Source organism: Lindgomyces ingoldianus, assembly GCF_010093535.1.
Source record: "Lindgomyces ingoldianus strain ATCC 200398 unplaced genomic scaffold BDR25scaffold_25, whole genome shotgun sequence".
Classification (NCBI taxonomy): domain Eukaryota; kingdom Fungi; phylum Ascomycota; class Dothideomycetes; order Pleosporales; family Lindgomycetaceae; genus Lindgomyces; species Lindgomyces ingoldianus.
Window position 1 is genome coordinate 689495 of NW_022985186.1, and position 19257 is coordinate 708751.

Here is a 19257-nt window from a genome sequence, read left to right on the forward strand (position 1 = left end):
GTAAGGCAGAGTTGCTCTAGTTCCTCCTATTTAATAGCTAAGAAAGGCACTTTATAATAAGTAAGTAGTCTTATTAAAGCTTTATAATAAGCTTATTAGTTAAAACTACCTTATAAAGTGTCTATTGCAGTAATAGGAGTATAAATAGATAAAATAGACTACTAGGTGCTTACATAAGAACAAGTCCCTAAGGACATTAATAACACTAGATGCTTTACTTTAATGTAGGTAATAGTGTTACTAAAATGCATCTCCTTCTAGCTAGAACATATTTTATAAATGTATAGCCTTTTCTTTTTACTTTGTTATTTATAACCTAGTTGTAGTAAAGCTAGGCCTTTTTTTAGTTTATAGGTAAGAATAACTTAATAAAAGTTAATAGGCTTTATTTTACAGTTTACAGTTATAGAATTAGATATCTCTAACTTAAAAAACAGTATAAGCAACATTTAAAAAGGTGTAGAATTAAGACGTATAATAATTTTAGATAACTAAATAGCTAAAATAAATAAAAGCAAAGGTTTTAAAAGCTATAGTATTAAATTATGTTCTAAAAAAAGTGCTTAAAGTAACTTACATTCTACATTAAGGTTTTAATAGCTATATAAATACATTAAATCTATAGATGTAATAACTAATTAGTAGTAACTACTGCCTAAAGTATAATAGTCTGCCTGTGATACAAGAAAGAGGCGTTTCCTAGTTTATTATTGCCTATAGGCATTAAGAGCTGTATCTCTGCATCTAACATGTAGATCTGCTAAGCTATTAATATGTTTTACAGTTAAACTACATTAAGCTAATAGACTAACCTAGTTTAGACTTAATACTACAAAACTGCAGTTAGATATAAACCAGGTTTAGAACCACGTTAAGGTGGTCATGTATGCTCAAGGGGCTCCCTGAGATGGTCAAGGTAGCCCCTTTGGCGTCCAATACCTTGTTCCCTAATTCATTGATCAAGCAATTCATGCTCAAGGACATTGATGACTTAGGAAAGAGTGGCAACGCTGGTGGTAATCTTGGCATGGATAAAGTCACAGCTCTGATCACTCCTGCAATTAGGCAGGCTAATAATGCGAAGAACTTAAAATGGGGGAATGCCTTGACATACTCCGTCAATGGAGTTCCCAAGAAGGCCAATTTAGTCCGCAAGCCAGCAAGAATCGCAGTCAGGCGAATGATGGCGCGATACTACGGCAATTCATCTCCTTTCGCTCTAGATTTAGCTGGTGCAGTCATCCGACAGGGCCAGTTCATGTAAGTTATCCTTCCCCAAGGCTCTGCGCTCTAGCTAAATCTCCCAGTCAAAAAATGCACAACATCAACTGGCTCCACGCCCCTAACACCCGCGACATCATGCAACGCCTTATTGTCAAATATGAGCGCTTCTTCTCTCTCTTCGCCCAATACCCCGGCAAAACTGTCGTGCCAACCCTCGACGTCGACCTCGCCTGGCACACTCACCAGCTGTCTCCCCCACATTACTATGCCTACTCGACGCGTCTGACGGGCGGCAAGACCTTCGTTGATCACGACGACAAGATTGATGAGTCGAGACTCAGCCACGCGTTCGAGTGGACGTCGAAGACGTATCAGAAGAAGTTTGGAGACGTGTATTCAGAGTGTGCGTGCTGGTATTGCACCACCGTGCGCAAGTCAAACGATGCTAGTGTGTCGTTGAAGATATTGGGTCGGAAGAAAGGGGCTGCGTGGATGGGCGAGACGAACCTGCATACTGATCTGCATACCGCACCGCATATTTCGTCGCACAGCGCGGTCCGTATCCCGCGGCTTGCGGCAGAACGCGGCGAGATGATGAACCGGTTGCAGCGCATGCATGACGACGCGTCGCGGAAAGCTGCGAAGAGTGGAAAGAGCCTGGGGGGGAAGAAAGCTATGCTCTATGGTACGCTCGGCGTAACTGCGATGCTGTCGACAGCTGGATTGTTTGCGTTGACCCCATTTATGGTGTATGGTGGCGGCGGTGGCGGCAGCATTTACGTGAATAGTCCGGCTTGCATGTCGGTTGGGGATGGGGACTATGGCAATTGTGCCGCTGGGACGTGTGGTGGCGGGGTTGCTGCAGGTAGTTGCGCGGGTGCTGGGACATGTGGTTCTGGAGGAGCAGGTGGGTGTGGGGGGGGAGGAGGATGTGGTGGTGGCGGTGGAGGCTGTGGAGGTGAGTTCTTCGTTATGGTCCACATAGTTCCTGACTGACTCTACACAGGTGGTGGATGTGGTGGCGGAGGATGCGGAGGTGGCTGAATTGGTAGGCTACCTTCACGCTTGAAGGCTCGATGTGTTATTCATCTTCTTCGTCGCAGCCATTTCGGACTCCTCCCAGATATCAAACTGAAATCGGGTTCGCCGTGACCCAGAAACTCCTATCACTTGGTGTCAGGCCTGTGGTCAATTCTTCACCCAACAGCGCATTTATTTTGACGCGATTTCGATGTATAATATTCCAAACAACCGCTAAACACTCGTTTCTGGGTTGCTCTCGCTTTAGATAGTACAAAGGTTAATGCAGTCCTTCAAGATAGATTCAATTTCGATTTTTATACAAGATTATAACCCCATAGCGAGTATGTCTATTCGGGAGAGCTAAATAAATATGCAAGGGCGGAACACTACAAGAGACTGTTAGCAGGCAAAGGGACAAACTCATCTCAGGTCTAAACATAAAAAATTAGAAATAAAAAGTAGATATTTAAAAGTAATATCTAAGGTTAATAATTATAGAACTTATAAAAGGAATATACTGTATTATCTTATCTAGACATCTATCTTCTATATAACAAGTCTAGAACAGGCGCTCAGATCTATAGGATCAACGACACGACTATATACACAAAGCCACTGCGAAAACGCATGCACAAGTTGAATCAGCGAGGATTCAGCTTGCATAGTCGATATTTATAAGCGAGATGGGATGTCCCCTGGATGCCGGGTCCCATTCAGATCTTTGATCTGGCCCGCTTGCGGGTCCTCACGGTCCAATCCACCACAAAGTCCATTCCTTATATAGGGGAGAGCAGATAGCGGGGATAAAAGAGAGAAATTAAGCACTTTAAATAGTAGCTGCTACTACTACTAGAACGCTTTAATTGTGTATAATTTAAAACTAGAAGCAAGGTAGGCTATTATATTAATATAGTAATAATTCTACTATTTTTATAGTATTACTAAAAATAAAGTAAGTTTTAGGCGTTATAGCTGTTAATAACTAGCAGGCTGTAGCTGCTAATAGTACACTTTTTAATATACATATTAAATTGCTTTAACTACTCTAGACTAAGTGTATTAGTAGTCTAGCTATGCTTAGAGACTATAATAACTTTATTTTAAAAAGGTTTTATTATTATACTTATTTAAAATATAATTACTAGCCTAAAAAATAATAAAAGGCAGAATAGCCTACCTTTTAGCATTAATGCTTTACATAGTTATTGTAACGATTCGCATGAATCGTTCCATCTCAGGTTGCCTAGTGTCACGGTATCCTCCCCGGATCCCAGACATAACCGTATTGGACGCGTACTAGAGTATTATTAGTGCACGTCTGACACAAACACAACACGACACGGACATAAACTTAAGCACAAACTGCCTTAACACTAACTAAACCTAGAACAGGCTTAATTTATACTTAAAGCGCTTAGACTTTTAAGCTAAGTATTTAATTGCTAATTTCCTTCTAAACCTTCTTATTCCTCACACAACGTTTTGTACCTACTATAATACCTTACGTAGTAATTAAACTAGACCTCTGTGAAGCTCTATAACCTTACTTGTGCATAATTATAATATTACATTATGTTAAAACTTTAGCTAAGAATAGCCTCTAAATCTAATCTAATAAGCTTAGTACTTGCACAACTTTAAGCTATTAAAGTAAGCTAAAAAGCCTTCTAAGAAGCGCTTACTCTATAAGAAAGCTGCTACATTATAAGCTTTAAAGCTCTTTAAAAGGACTTTAAAGAACAGCTTTGTGTTATTAAGTAGTCTGTTTCTGCCTTAACTCTTGTTATAGTAGTAGGAACTAAGAACTTACTAGCTTTAAAGCCTACCTAGAAGTCTAGAGATAGCTTAACTCTTTTCTACCTAACGCTGCCTATAACCTGTAACCTTTTTAACCTAGTAATAAAATCTAACTAACTCCCTAATCCCCTACTGTTTAACAGAAAACAGAAAGACCTACCTTCCTTTCTACATAAGCTCTAATACAAACTTAAAGAAAACACAGACTAATTCCCCTCTAAACACTTCTAGTTACTATATGCCTACTCTTAACTTAACTGCAACATAACAGCCTTAATTAACTTACTAATAAATAAAGATATTATTAACCTAGATTAATTTATAGCGTTCTTATAAGCAACCTATAGAGACCTAAATAAAAAGTTAATAGCTCTAAGTTGCCTAAACACCCTACAACAAGAAAAGAAAAGCTTTACCTTACACTTTACTAAGTTCTGCTAACTTGCATCTAATACAGGCCTAAATAAGATAGGTCTAATTACAGCCCTACATAACTCTCTCTTAACTAAACTGTAACACGCTATAGTAGGAGAACCCCTTCTAAATAACCTTAACATGTATGCAAACCTAATTACTACCTACAATAATAACATAAGGTTCCTCCCTATACAAGCTCTAATACGCCCCTAAACTAGCGCAGTTGCAAATAAAGACTTTAACATAATAAAAATTAATTTAAATTATGCTCTAGTTAGTTCTAGAAAGCGTAAAAATTACAAGAAAAAAAGTTAATGTTTTAAGTGCAGCAAGCATAGTTATATCTTCTAAAACTGCTCTATTCCCCTTTTTTAAGTCTGCGCGAGTAGCGCTGCTAGTACTTATTAAAGATCCTTACTGTTCTAATCTTGTTTCTGCAAAGGCTCTAACTTGTATTTAAGCCCTAATCCCCCTTGCCACTCTTAACGTAGCTGCAGCTATAGCAGTAGGAGCCTGCAAAAAGGCTTGTCCTAGGGCTAAGTTGCCCCCTAGGACTAATTTAACACTAGATCTCTACTAACCTATAGGCTAAGTCCCCTACTAATAACTAGAAGTACTAAGTTAATATTCTTATATGTTTATAATAAGAAACTGTATTAGCCCTAATATAGGCTCTTATTAACTTAGAAGTAAACAGCATAGGTTACATTAACAGAAAACTAGTGCGTAAACTAAATCTCTAATTAACACTACTTACCTAAATAATTTACCTAACTAGATTTAATAGAAAACAACTTAAAGAAGGTTCTATCTCCTGTACTACAACTGTTATAATTACTTACTAACACTACAAGGAGTAGATTAAACTCTATGTAACAAACATAGAATGTTATAACCTAATCCTAGAATAACTATAGCTGTATTAGCACAAGGTTGCCTTTAATTACTAAGAGTAAGTTCTAAACTTTAACTCTTTCTAATGCTAAAATGTATACTTACACTCACACCTAAACAACACCTAAATAGCACTTAATATAAAAGGTCTCTAGACCTACTCCCTAATAACCTAGAAAAAAACTACCTAAGTAAGGCTAACAAGCTAGGCCTCTTACTAAAATAGGCTACATAAAATAATTTAACAACTGCCTAAACCTAAAGAAAAGGAAGCCTTTAAGGAACCTTTACTTACCTAATTTAGACACAAACTAGGACTTAAACAGCAAATAGACATCTGCCACATAGGACCTGCCCTGTTTGTAACCCTAGCTTAATAACTAGATTACAAAATCTACGCAGTTATAATTTCTAATATAGACTAAGCTTTAGCTCCCTAAAAACACACTAACCTAAGGATAATAGTCCCTTAAGACTACTACAACCTGTTGCATGTCTTCTTTTAAAATAAGTCTAATAAGCTTCTAATACAATGTCTGTATAATTACTAGATAACCCTTAAGCCTAGTAAACAACCTAGTTATAGGCCACTGTATAGGATGTTGCTAAACAAATTAAAAGTGCTCTAAAAATACCTTAACAAGAACCTAAAAAAAGAGTTTATTTAAGCTAGCTCCTTACTAGTAGCGTTACTTATACTATTTATAAAGAAACTTAGGGGTAGGCTTTAATTCTATGTTAACTACTAAAGACTAAACACTGTTACTATTAAAAACTAATACCTAATTCCCCTCTTACAGGAAACCCTAAGCTAACTAAGTAAAGCAAAGTATTTTATAAAGTTAGATATTATTACTACCTTTAACAAGCTAAAAATAGCAAAGGGTAATAAGTAGCTAACAGTGTTTTAGACCTAATACAAACTATTTAAGTACCTAGTAATGCCCTTTAGCTTAGCTAACACGCCTAGTACTTTTTAACATTTTATAAACAACTTACTCTAACCCTACCTAGACATGTTCTGCACTGCGTATATTAATAATATTCTAATCTACAGCAATAGCCTTTTAGAGCACAAATAGCATGTACGCCTAGTGCTAAAGGCTATAGAAGAAGCAGGTCTGCAACTTAATGTAGACAAATGCAAGTTCTACTAATTAAAGGTCACATATTTAGAATATGTAATCTCTATAGATAGCATCTAAATAAACTCTGTTAAAGTTTAGACTGTGCTAGATTAGCAATACCTAAAGGACATAAAGGATGTTTAAGCCTTTATAGAATTTGCTAACTTTTACTAATAATTTATTAACAACTTCTTGCAGCTAGTAAGCCTTATAATTACACTTACTAAAAAAGGAGTTTAATTTAACTTTAACTTAAATTACTAACAGTTCTTTAACTAGCTAAAGAAAGCTTTTACTAAAGCCTTAATACTCTGCTACTTTAACCCTAAACTACTAATACTTATAGAAGCTAATGCCTTAGACTATGTAGTAGTAGGAGTTCTCTCCTAGACTAAGCTAGATAAGACTATTAGGCCTATTACATACTTCTTAAAAAGAATAAGTCCTACAGAAGGCAATTATAAGATCTACAACAAGGAATTGCTTGCTATAGTACGCTGCTTTAAATAATAGCAACCTAAACTAGAAGGTGCAGCGCATCTAATACAGGTCCTATCTAACTATAAAAACTTGCAGTACTTTACAACTACAAAACAACTTAGCTACTAACAAGCCTGTTAGTCTAAATACTTATTCTATTTTAATTTTAAGATTACTTATTATCCTAGTTAAGACAGAGGGAAACTAGATGCCCTTATAAGGCGATCCTAAAACGTCCCTACTTAGAAAGAAGTGTAAAAGGCTTAACACTAAACTCTACTCTAACCTAAGCTATTTTTAGACCTTAACCTAAATAAAATAAATTAGATAATTAATTAGATTATTACTAATAAGTATTTAAATAATAAATTTATCTAAAAAACCTTAGACCTACTCTAAAACAGCGCTAGTTAGTTAAAGAAAGTAACACTAGCTAACTATAAAAACTAAAATAGCAAGCTATATTACTGTAACTAACTTATAATCCCTAATTCTAACAAACTAAGAATTAAACTACTCTAAATTGTACACAACTCGCCTGTTAGAGGACACCTAGGCAGAGGAAAGACTCTCAACCTACTACAGAGAGAGTACTACTAGCCCCGCATGTTCCATACTGTACGCTGATACGTATCATGTTGCTATACTTGCTGTAAAGTAAAGGCCTCTTAAGAAAGGTATAATAGCCTGCTTAAACTGCTCCTAATCCCTAAATAAGCTTAGAAAGACATATTAATTAATTTTATTATAGACCTACCCCTATCTAAAGGGTACACAAATATTATAGTAGTTATTAATTACTTAACTAAGTATTAACACCTAATACTATGTTCCTCTATAACTGCCCCTAATATAGCCTAGTTATTCTACTAATACATATAGGTTTACTATAGCCTGCCTAACACAATTATATTAGACAGAGGTACACAGTTTGTCTTAGCCTTCTAGGACAAACTCTGTAAACAGCTCTAAATTGTTCCCCACCTATCTACAGCTTTTTACCTAGAGACTGACAGCTAGACTAAGAACGCAAACGCTGTAATAGAACAAGTCCTACAAGTGTACACAAACTACTAGTAGGACAACTAGGTAAAATAGTTAGCTACAGCACAGTTTAAAGCTAATAACACAACATCTAAATTAACATAAGTATCCCTGTTCTTAGCAAACTACAGATACTACCTCTAAATAAAATTTAAACTACTTATAAATACCCCCTAACTAACTTATTAATCTGTATAAGTAACAGACGTAAACAGACTTATTAATAAAATCTAAAACATATCTAAATATGTTTATAAAGAGCTTACATAGGCTTAAGCTCTTTAACAAGAGTACGTAAACTAATCCTAAACCCCTGCCCCTGCGTATGCAGCTGGCAAGAAGGTCTGGCTAGACGCTAGAAATATCTAAACAAACTAACAATTAAAGAAACTTAATTAGAAGAACCTTAGCCCCTTTACAGTAGCCTATATAGTCTTATTACATGCTTACTAATTAATCCTACCTAACAGCATAAAGATACACCCTGTGTTCCACGTATTGTTGCTGCGCTAAGCAGCCTCTAAATCTAACTATCTACCTAGACAGCTAAACCTGCTACTTAAACCTGTTATTATAAACAACAAACTAGAATATGTTGTAGAAGACATTAAACAGATCTAGTTTAATAAGAAAAAATGTATCTATAAATACCTTATAAAATAGACTAGATACAACAAACTGTTGTAGGAACCTGCAGAAGCCCTATAAGAGAACTCTGCAGTAACCTAATTCCACGCCTAATACCTATCTAAACTAAACCTGTACCCTAACAAAGACAACCTAATGCTAGAACTACTAATGTAAAGAATTCCCTTCCTAATAAAGGGGGGGGTACTGTCACAGTATCCTCCCTAGATCCCAGACATAACTGTATTAGACGCGTACTAGAGTATTATTAGTGCACGTCTAACATAAACACAACACAACATAGACATAAACTTAAGCATAAACTGCCTTAACACTAACTAAACCTAGAACAGGCTTAATTTATACCTAAAGCGCTTAGACTTCTAAGCTAAGTATTTAATTGCTAATTTCCTCCTAAACCTTCCTGTTCCTCACACAACGTCTTGTACCTACTATAATACCTCACGTAGTAATTAAACTAGACCTCTGTGAAGCTCTATAACCTTACTCGTGCACAATCGTGACACCTAGAACCTATTCGAAGGGTCCTTGTATCGGCCCCGACTCTAACCTGGCCCCGACCCTGCCCTGCCCTCTGCTGTTACCTCTATTCCCCTAAGTATTTAGTCGCACCTCTTCTCTTAGCTAGCTTAGTAGTTTTCTAATATCCTTTTTTATAAGGCCTATAGGTGTTAATAACATTCCTAGGTTACTAAGTCTCTATGCACTCTTATATGCCTCTAAGTAGGTTTATACCGTATTTAAACCTATTATCTTGCCTATGCTGTTACAGTTATTATCTACTTTTTGTTACTTATTTAAACTACTTTTAGCTATCTTTATCTCTCTAAAGCTATAACAACTACTCTATTAGATATTTAGGCTTTTATAAATTTTACTTTATTAAAGTTCTTTATAATAGTATTTTAAATGCTATACTTAGCTTTAATATTCTTTATAGAGCTAAGAAAGCTTTAAATTACATTAAGATCTTTATAGAAAGCTTTTTTAAAGTATACTTACACTTAAAGTATACTTTAAGCTTTAAATAACACTTAAGAAATATACGAAGCTAGTTTATACTAAATAGCCTAGATTATACTTAGTCTGTAAGAATTAGCTATATTAGAGATAGCTACTAGCTAAAAAGAAAATTCTTACACATTTAGCTTAAGTGTGTATTTAATAATTACCTACTTTTTATTATTATCTAGCTTTTATAAGTTAATAGTAAAATTAGCTTAGAAAGGTTATTTAGTATGTTAGTTATTTGTTATTATTTAAAACATTTTTTAAATACTTATAGTATATTACTTATAAAGTTTTATATTTTATTTAAACATATAAAGTGTAAACTATATTTAACATTTCTTTAACATATTTAACTAGTTTTGTTAGAAATACATTAGTATAGAAAGAGTAGTTTAGTGTAGTCTTAGTAAAAGTAAGTAACTTAGGTGTGTAAGCAACTTGTCTATTAAGTGTAACAGCGCAGGCAAGACAATGGGTCCGAATGCGGAGGGAATCCACTCAGAGGCATATAGGAGTGCGTAGGGACTCTGAATCTAGGAATGCCATTAACACCTATAGGCCATGTACAAAAGGATATCAGAAAACTACTAAGCTAGCTATAGGGGCAAGGTGCGACTAAATACATAAGGGAATAGGGGTAACTGCGGGGGACTAGGTCGAGTCATGGTCGGGGCCGATACGGGGACCCTTCGGATAGGATCCGAGCGACCCGAGATGGAACGATTCGTAGAATCGTTACATTAAGTACGTTTAAAGCTTTTAATTATATAAAATATCTATGTTTTTATACTAAGTAAAGATTTAGACATAGCTTTTTAACGTACTTTATAGGCGAGTTGCTTACACACCTGAGTCGCTTACTTTTGCTAAGACCCTACCCTAATAAACTCTATTATGGCCTATAACAACCCGCTCTAGCACTATATAGTACAGTACAGCCTAGAATATTATTTAGATACTACTTCTGCTTCTTACTTACATGTTTGCGTGTTATGCCTAGTCTAATTACACTATTTATAGCGCCTTTAGGATAGCTTACCTACTTTAGCTTACACCTGCTTCTTTGCTTTTTTTCTGTTACTGTGCACTCTAAACTTCTTTAAAGCTATTAAGTATAGGCTTTTCTAAATTATTAAAGTCTTTTTTACTTTAATTTACTTTCTTTTATATAATTTATGTTATGTAGTAGCTTTATTAGCTACTTAAAGCTTAGTAATTTTTTATTACACTAACACTAGCTTATATATAATTATTACTGCCTTTTTTAAAACTTTTTTAAACACCTTAACTATAAAAGTTAGTAAACTATTTATATACTTTTAAATTTTTATTTTTATAAGCATTAATTATAACTTAAGTTTTAAAGTATTACTTAAAGTTTATAACTACTAAGGCTTATTATATATAAGTAGTAGTAGTAATAAAGTATATAACTTTATATTAAGGCTTATTATAACTTATTATAGGTTAAAAGAAACTAATCTAGCGCTTTAAAACTTTTTTTAGATATTACTAAAAGTAATTATAGCATTATAAGCTGCTTTAAAGCATAGCAAAAACTTTATTTTTATAATATAAGTAATTTAGTTATATATAAAGTTTTTAGCTTAGCGCTTATACACTTTTTTTAAAAAAGTAAAATAACCTACATTAAGTAGCTATAAAAAGTGCAATAAGTAAAAAGGCATATAAATAGTAATAATTTTATTATTTTTATAGTATTACTAAAAATAAAGTAAGTTATAGCTTTTATAGCTATTAATAACTAGTAAATAGTAGCTACTAATAGTACACTTTTTTATATACATGTTAAAATGCTTTAACTAGTCTAAACTAAGCTAATTAGTAGTCTAGCTATGCTTAGAGATTATAATAACTTAATTTTAAAGTAAATTTTTTTTATACTAGTTTAAAAAGTAGTTACTACCTTAAAAAATAATAAAAAGTAAAATAGCTTACCTTTTAGCATTAATGCCCTAGATAGCTGTTGTCTACTTCTAGTTACCTAGCTAGACTACTTTTAGCTATTCTTATTTCTCTAAACTTATAACAACTGCTCTAGTAAATATTTAGCTTATTATAAACTTTATTTTATTAAAGTTATATATATTGTTATTTTAAATACTATACTTAGCTTTAATTTTTTTATAAAGTTAAACTAGCTTTAAATTACTATAGAATTTTTATAAAAAGCTTTTTTATAGTTATACTTACACTTAAACTTTACTTTAAGCTTTAGGTAACACTTAATAAACATATTAAACTAGTTTATGCTAATATTATCCGAATAGTGATATTCGGGCGCCTGGTTGATAGTCACGTGGCTCGGATGCGCCCGGATCCCTGTGCACGGAGATCTGTGCGCAGAGTTTGGGACTATATCAACCCCTTTCCTTTGTACAATAGAAATAACAAGAAGAATTAACACTAGTTACCTAACACCCCTGTGCAATGTTTACACTGTGCAAACCTCTCTGTCTTGTACACATTTGCTAACACTAAGCGCTAGCTAGCAGAGAGTCTATTTAACACTAATTAGTAGTTTAAATACTATAAAAGAGAAAGCTTTTTTTATACCTTTCTATTTAAAGGTTTACATATAAAAAGAATTCTTTTCCTTACTACTTTAACTATAAATTAGTAAGAGTAAAGATAAAGTCTAATTTACATGCAAGTAGCTATAAATCTCTGTTTAGTTACCTAAGTAAAAGTAAGAAACCTGTCTGTATAATACTATTTAGAGGTATTATATAAATAGTAGTGCTTATTTAACACTAAAAGGTCTGTTTTATTTTTTTGCACAAGGCTGTTTAGAGGCAGCGTACAACAAGAAGTAAGACAGCGCGCAACAACGTATAATTAACTACTATAGAGCAACAAGCAACGCTAGCTCTATCTATAACTAGCTAACATAACATATTAATGTACAACTAATATATACCTCTTATAGGCATCTTAGCAAAGACCCTAGCAGAGTAGATAAATATTAAAAATTAAGTAAATAAGATTAAACTATTAAATAACACACTTAAAAAGAAGCTTAATTTATACGCAGCTAACTTAATTATAGAACTCTGCGCGTTAAGCGCAACAGATGTATGTACACTTAAGAACTTTTAAAACAACTTTATAAAGTAAAAGCTTATACACTTTAAAGATCTTAGCTAACTATTTTTATAAAAACTAATTACTACTCTATAGAATAAGAGTATTAGCTTTAAGAAGGACATAATAAAGGCTACTACACTATATAAACTTATAAAAAAAGAACACATGTTTACTATTCTACTAAAGCATTATATAAAACTATTACTACTATTACTAGTCTTAACGCAATAGAGGATGTCTCTGTATAAATTACCTGTAGACCTAATACTTCCTTTATAATTAGTACAACTACCTTGCAATAGCTTACTGTATAAGAGCACAACTAGGCAGCTACATATTCCTGTAGCTATAGCTCTGCATAAGATTCTCTAAAGCTTGTACCTACTGCATATAATTTAATTACTATAAGATCTATACTAACTTCTACTTATACAAGATATTACAGCAAAGAACCTTGCGCCTAAGAAGGTTATATAATTCTAGAAAGTATAAAGAAAGGAGAACAACTACATAAGGCAACTATATAATATTTTAGCTAATAAAGCTATAGTATTTATTAAGCTCTACTAACACTTTACTATTTTTAAGGCATTATATATAAGCATTTTTCTTAATATTTTTAAAAGGCGCGCACACATGTTCTACCTTTATAATATTAGTCTAGAATAATTATAAAAGTTACTGTATAAGCAGCTTAGTAATTACTTTAATACTAACATAAACTATAACTAGTATTAGACAGATTAGATAATAATAAGCTTTACATAAAGTAAGTAAAAGAACTTTATAAAAACTTTATATAAAGCTTTTAAAGCTATAATTAATAAACTTACTTTTATATAAAAAGCTTTTAGTCTATAATTTTAAGGTAAGATACTGCTTTACACTACTGTTATATAAGCATGCTAAGGGCAATTTAAACTTAAATAAGCAATGTTCTTAATTAAGCCTATGTATAAGGCACTATATAGTAACCTCTGTTTAGCACTTTAGGTTATAATTAATTAACAGAATAATATATTTATAAATAAATTCTAAAACGTGTACTACACTAATAGGTAATATAGCTTACTATGTACACATAGCTATTAACAACATAGAAGAAGCCTAAGGGGATATAAAGAATTATTTAGACTACAGTTCTTTACATAATTAAAGTAATGCTTTGTCTGTTATAAAAAAGAATGTTAGTTAATAAATTATTCTTATATAGATTAATTTTATGTAAAACACTAATATATCTTTTTATATAAAAGATTCTATAACAAGACACTAATATATAAAAAGGTAAATATGTACATTTAAAAGTTTAAAAGTAAACTAAAGTAAAAAAAAAAAAAGTTACATAACAATAATAACTTAGATAAAAAGAAAGGTAAGAAGATTATTAACTACTTTACTAATGCTATATTTCTCTACTGCGCGACTGTAGAGGACATCTACAGCCTAGAACCTAAAGAATACGCAGAACAGTTTATCCTTAAAAATTAATACTATACAGTATACTAAGGTAAACTATAAGATACTAGCGTAGTAAGGATCTTTACTATAAGGAAGTTATAACTTAAAGCATACCTATAAAAATTCCCTTATATAAAAGTAGACTAAACACTAAGAAAAAAAAGTATTAGCTTTAAAAAATAAAAATTAATAAAATTAATTAGTACTATATAAATTACTAACCTAGTTAGTAACATAACATATTACATTCTAGACACCCTAACACTGTTCCTACTGTCTCTAGCAGACGTAGACTAAATAGGTGCGTACTTTAACAACATGCAGAATGTAATTGTACAAAGCAATAGAAATACTGTTCTAGTTATATAAAAATAGAGTTATCTATTCTTTAATATATAAAAAAAGAAATTAATGTTCTTTTTTACTAAACATAAACTTTAACAACTACATAAAAGATTTAGCTATCTTTATATAAAACAACTTTACATAATGCTTAAAAACACTAGACATAATGTTAATCTTTCTATACTTAAGAAGATTAAGAAATTCTGCTACATATGTTAGCTACATAACTTAGCACTATAAAGATTTAAGTTTATAATTAAAAATAACTTACACTTTAACTATAAAATAGTAATTAATGTTATATAAATTAGTAACTAAAATGTACTACATGTAATTAACATAGATATATTATTCTAAGTAGCAACCTTCTTAAAATTAATGTCTACACAAGATACCTAGAACGCGCTTTACAAGTGTTAGATTAACACATACTAAGGCTTACTTAATTATATTATATATAACTCTAGTATAAACTTTGCATCTAAAGACTTTTAGAATTACGCAAAGATTGTAAGAGCAACGTGTTAACAGATGCTAGTAGAGGCCTATTAGGCTCTAGGGAAGATTAAGCGCGCGCACGCACTACTGCAACGTGCGTACAATATCCTCTGTGCAGAATTAGATAATTATATAAACAATAAGTTAGTGTTATAGATAGCTGTTAAAGCCCTAAATAATATAGTAAGACTAAACAGTCTTATACCTATATTACTTATATTTAGAATGTACCTAAGAATTAACATAGATTTTACACTATCCTCTAATATTATTACACAAGCTAATGCTGTATAAAAGGTAATAAAAATGCTTTAAAGTAAAAAAGTAAAAGTTAATATTAATTATATAATTAATACCTAAAATAGCTTAACTTTATATAAAGTACTAAATCTCCTACTTAGTTCTAAAGTAAAAACATAGTAAGAGAAAAAGGGATAGACAGGACTACACATAGTAAAGGGAATTAAGGCCCTAGACATTATTATTAAGATAGAGAATAGTCTAGTAAGACTTTACTGCACATAAGTTATACTATATTATTGTATAAAAAATAAGGATAAACCTGTATAAGAATTGCTAGATCTAGATAAACTAGATCTAGTACAAAGAGATTCTTTACAGGCATAAAAGAGAGGTTGCCTACGCAAGCAACTAACCTTAGTTAATAAACTACATAAAACAGCCCCTTAAGTAGTATTAGATTTATTATATAAACTAAAACTAAAACTATAGATAGCTAAAAAAGGCTAAGAGAGACTACATAAAAATCTATAGGCTACAATATTTCTAACCTAAAAGGAAAAGAAAGACTACACACTAGTAATTAAGCTCTATGCAGACAGTGTAATCACAACACCTAGGAGACTATTTAAAGAATTAGACTATATAAAAATAAAAAGTCTAATTATAAGTAGCATATTTAAAGTACTTTTATATAATTTATTAATTTATAAGGGACAGATTTTTAACCTTTAACTTATACATAAAGTTAAAGGGAAATTAATAAAACTATATAAAAAGTTATAACTTATATTTATAAAACATTTAGATAAGAAGAAGAAAAAAATTCTTATATAGTTTTCTATAATTTAGAAAATAAGTTAAAAGTTAATCTTAGCTATTAGCTTATTACTAATAGCTTTATATAACATGCACTATAAACTATGTAATATTACTTAGGTATATGTATAATTAATAAATAAGCTTATTTGCACTTTCTTTGTACAACTACTAAAAGAACTCTATAAAAGCTTCTCTTTACACATAATATTTAAAGTTATATAACTACTATACAGCGCAGTAGAGTTAGGCTTGTATTAGTTTAAGACATACTATAACTATTATAAAAATAGACTTTTTATAAAAACCTTATTATATAATCTATGCTTATTAATTATATATAAAGGCCTAATAGTGTTTAGTATTATAGGACTACAGATAGATAATACTTTTAGTATTATTATAGCTAATTTTACATAAAAAGAGAAAAAAAAATTACTTTAAGCTAACTTTTAAGTAAAGCCTAAAACTATACTATTGCATAATTAAGCTATTTAATTTAATAAAGAAAAAATTTACTTTATATAAAATAATATTATTCTTATATAAAAAGGTTAAGCTAGGAATCTACACATAATAGAGTCTAAGGTAGAGGATGCTGCGCAGAAGTACGTTAAACAGCGCGCGCAAGGTGCCTATATTGCATTAGTATGTTAACCTAAGGCAGCATTTAACCTGTCTACTACTGCTTAAGTTATGTTGCTGTTGTATAATAATATTAAGGCATTAAATGTACAAATCTAATAGCAAATTAATAACTAGAATAAAAAATTATTATATGTACTACTTAATCTTTTTTATATAAAGTTGTTTATCTTTACTAATAGATTATTTATAAATAATAAGGACTTAAGTTTATAGCTTAGCTTTTTTATTATTCTTAAAACTAAGTAGTAAACTAGAAACTTATATAACTTTAAAATTATAAGTAATATTATACACTAGAACTTTTCTAAGTGTAAACGCGTTACCTGCTCTGTCCTAGCTAGTAAGCTGTACAGAATAGTGGGAGGATTTAACTGCGCAATTACACTAAGTACAACTATTAACTAGATTACATGTATGCTTAGAATACCTCTTATACTTATTGTACTATGCACAGATTTAAGATCTCTGTATAAATGTCTTATAAAGCTTAGGATAACAAATAAAAAAAACTTATAATTAATATTATGTTAATTTAAAAATTATATAAGAAAAGAGAGATTACAGAGATTAAGTAGATGTAAGGCTAAGATGGCGCTTACGTGCGACAGGTATATATACTATTCTGCACCTGAAAATCAACGTTGGTTGATTATTCGTACCTTTTAGTTGTATTAGCAGAGTGGTGCGGAGCCCTGTCCTTACATAATAATTAACTAACAACAAGGACGGTCGCGCGTTTGACCCACACCTTAGACAGCTTTGCTAGTTTTTAGACTGAAACGTAAGGCGGCCTCTTCTGGCGCCACGTTGTAGCTGCTGGGAGGTCTAGTGTGTATGGCTTAGCTGGCGTGGCCACTGAGCGTTGCGTCGTGTTTATCCCGCGCCTCTGGGCCGCAGGTGGTTAGCCTCTGGCCGGTAACTGAGACATGCGCATGGCGCCTCTGAGCTGCGGGTAGGTCATGTGACGCCTGGGACATGCGTCTGCTAAGAAGGGGGATAATGTAAGGCTGAGATGGCGCTTACGTGCGACAGGTATATATACTATTCTGCACCTGAAAATCAACGTTGGTTGATTATTCGTACCTTTTGGTTGTATTGGCGGAGTGGTGCGGAGCCCCGTCCTTACAGTAGATTAATAAAAGGGATAACCCTACAAATGCCTATATAAAGAAGGCGCTAAACTTTGCTCTTAAAAAACTAATTTTATATAACTAACTAACTATTAGAGTTAAAGTGTTAGTTAACAGACTTAAGCCTATACAAGATAGGCAAAAAGGGCCCTACAGTAACCTATCTACTATATGTGTAAATAAGGCAAGTCTTGTATAAAGAAAAAATAAAAAGTTGCTAATGTCTAAATAGTAATATTTAGGCGCCTAGTTAATAGTCACGTGGCTTAGATGCGCCTAGATCCCTGTGCATAGAGATCTGTGCGCAGAGTTTAGGACTATATTAACCCCTTTCCTTTGTACAATAGAAACAACAAGAAGAATCAACACTAGTTACCCAACACCCCCGTGCGATGTTTACACCGTGCAAACCTCTCCGTCTCGTACGCATTTGCTGACACCAAGTGCTAGCTAGCAGAGAGTCCATTCAACAAATATAGCTTATATTATGCTTAGTGTGTAAAGAATTAGCTATATTAGCTATAGCTACTAGCTAAGGGGGAAATCCTTACGCATCTAGCTTAAGTATATGCTAAATAATTACTTACTTTTTATTATTATCTAGCTTTTATAAGTTAGCTGTATAATTAGCTTAGAAAAGTTATCTAGTGTGTTAGTTACTTATTATCTTTTAAAAAACTTTATAAATAGCTGTAGTGTGTTAGTTAAAAAGTGTTATGTTTTATTTAAAAGCTTAAAGTGTAAGCTACATTTAACATTTCTTTAACACATTTAAGTAGTGTTGTTAGAAATGCATTAGTGTAGAAAAAGTAGTGTAGTAGAGTCTTAGTAAAAGTAAGCAACTTAGGTGTGTAAGCAACTCGCCTATAAAGTACGTTAAGATAATAAGAAGGAAAATTATAATATACACTATAAGCAAGTTGCTTACACACCTAAGTTGCCTACTTTTACTAAGACTACACTAAACTACTTCTTCTACCCTAATGCATTTCTAACAAAACTAGTTAAATGTGTTAAAGAAACGTTAAATATAGTTTTTACTTTATACTATATAAAAGATCTTTTGTTACAATCAGCATGCTCAAGCTACAAGCAAGAGGTGGTGTAACCTAACTAGATTAATCTAAGGAGCAGAGGAGCTGCTCTGCGAGTTTAAAGATACATGTGTGCCCTCTTCCAAGGTGCTACTTGTTGCGCAAGCGAGGGAGCTGACCTGTAGAGCATGTGACGCGGTACGCGCCGTCACATCTTTACACTTATCTAAGCTAGAGATTTACGTAGAGTCTTATACTCTGTAATTTTACGCTTCTATTAATTATAGTTAGTAGCATAGTTAGATAAGC

General features: G+C 32.3%; 3 protein-coding genes across 3 annotated transcripts; 2 read left to right on the forward strand and 1 right to left on the reverse strand.

The window, feature by feature from the left end:
- Window positions 1-1314: 1314 nt before the first annotated feature.
- BDR25DRAFT_159839 (uncharacterized protein) lies at window positions 1315-1563 on the forward strand (the record flags this gene model as incomplete). The annotated part of the gene is made up of 1 exon (XM_033684019.1): window positions 1315-1563. A coding segment is annotated over one exon (249 nt), but the record flags the coding sequence as incomplete, so codon positions are not given.
- Window positions 1564-15872: 14309 nt separating this feature from the next.
- Window positions 15873-16052, forward strand: BDR25DRAFT_231726 (uncharacterized protein; the record flags this gene model as incomplete). The annotated part of the gene is made up of 1 exon (XM_033685389.1): window positions 15873-16052. A coding segment is annotated over one exon (180 nt), but the record flags the coding sequence as incomplete, so codon positions are not given.
- Window positions 16053-17553: 1501 nt separating this feature from the next.
- On the reverse strand, window positions 17554-17761 carry BDR25DRAFT_357701 (uncharacterized protein; the record flags this gene model as incomplete). The annotated part of the gene is made up of 2 exons (XM_033695841.1): window positions 17554-17609; window positions 17641-17761. 2 exons carry the CDS (start codon window positions 17759-17761, stop codon window positions 17554-17556), a joined length of 177 nt encoding a protein of 58 aa, XP_033545225.1.
- Window positions 17762-19257: the final 1496 nt, after the last annotated feature.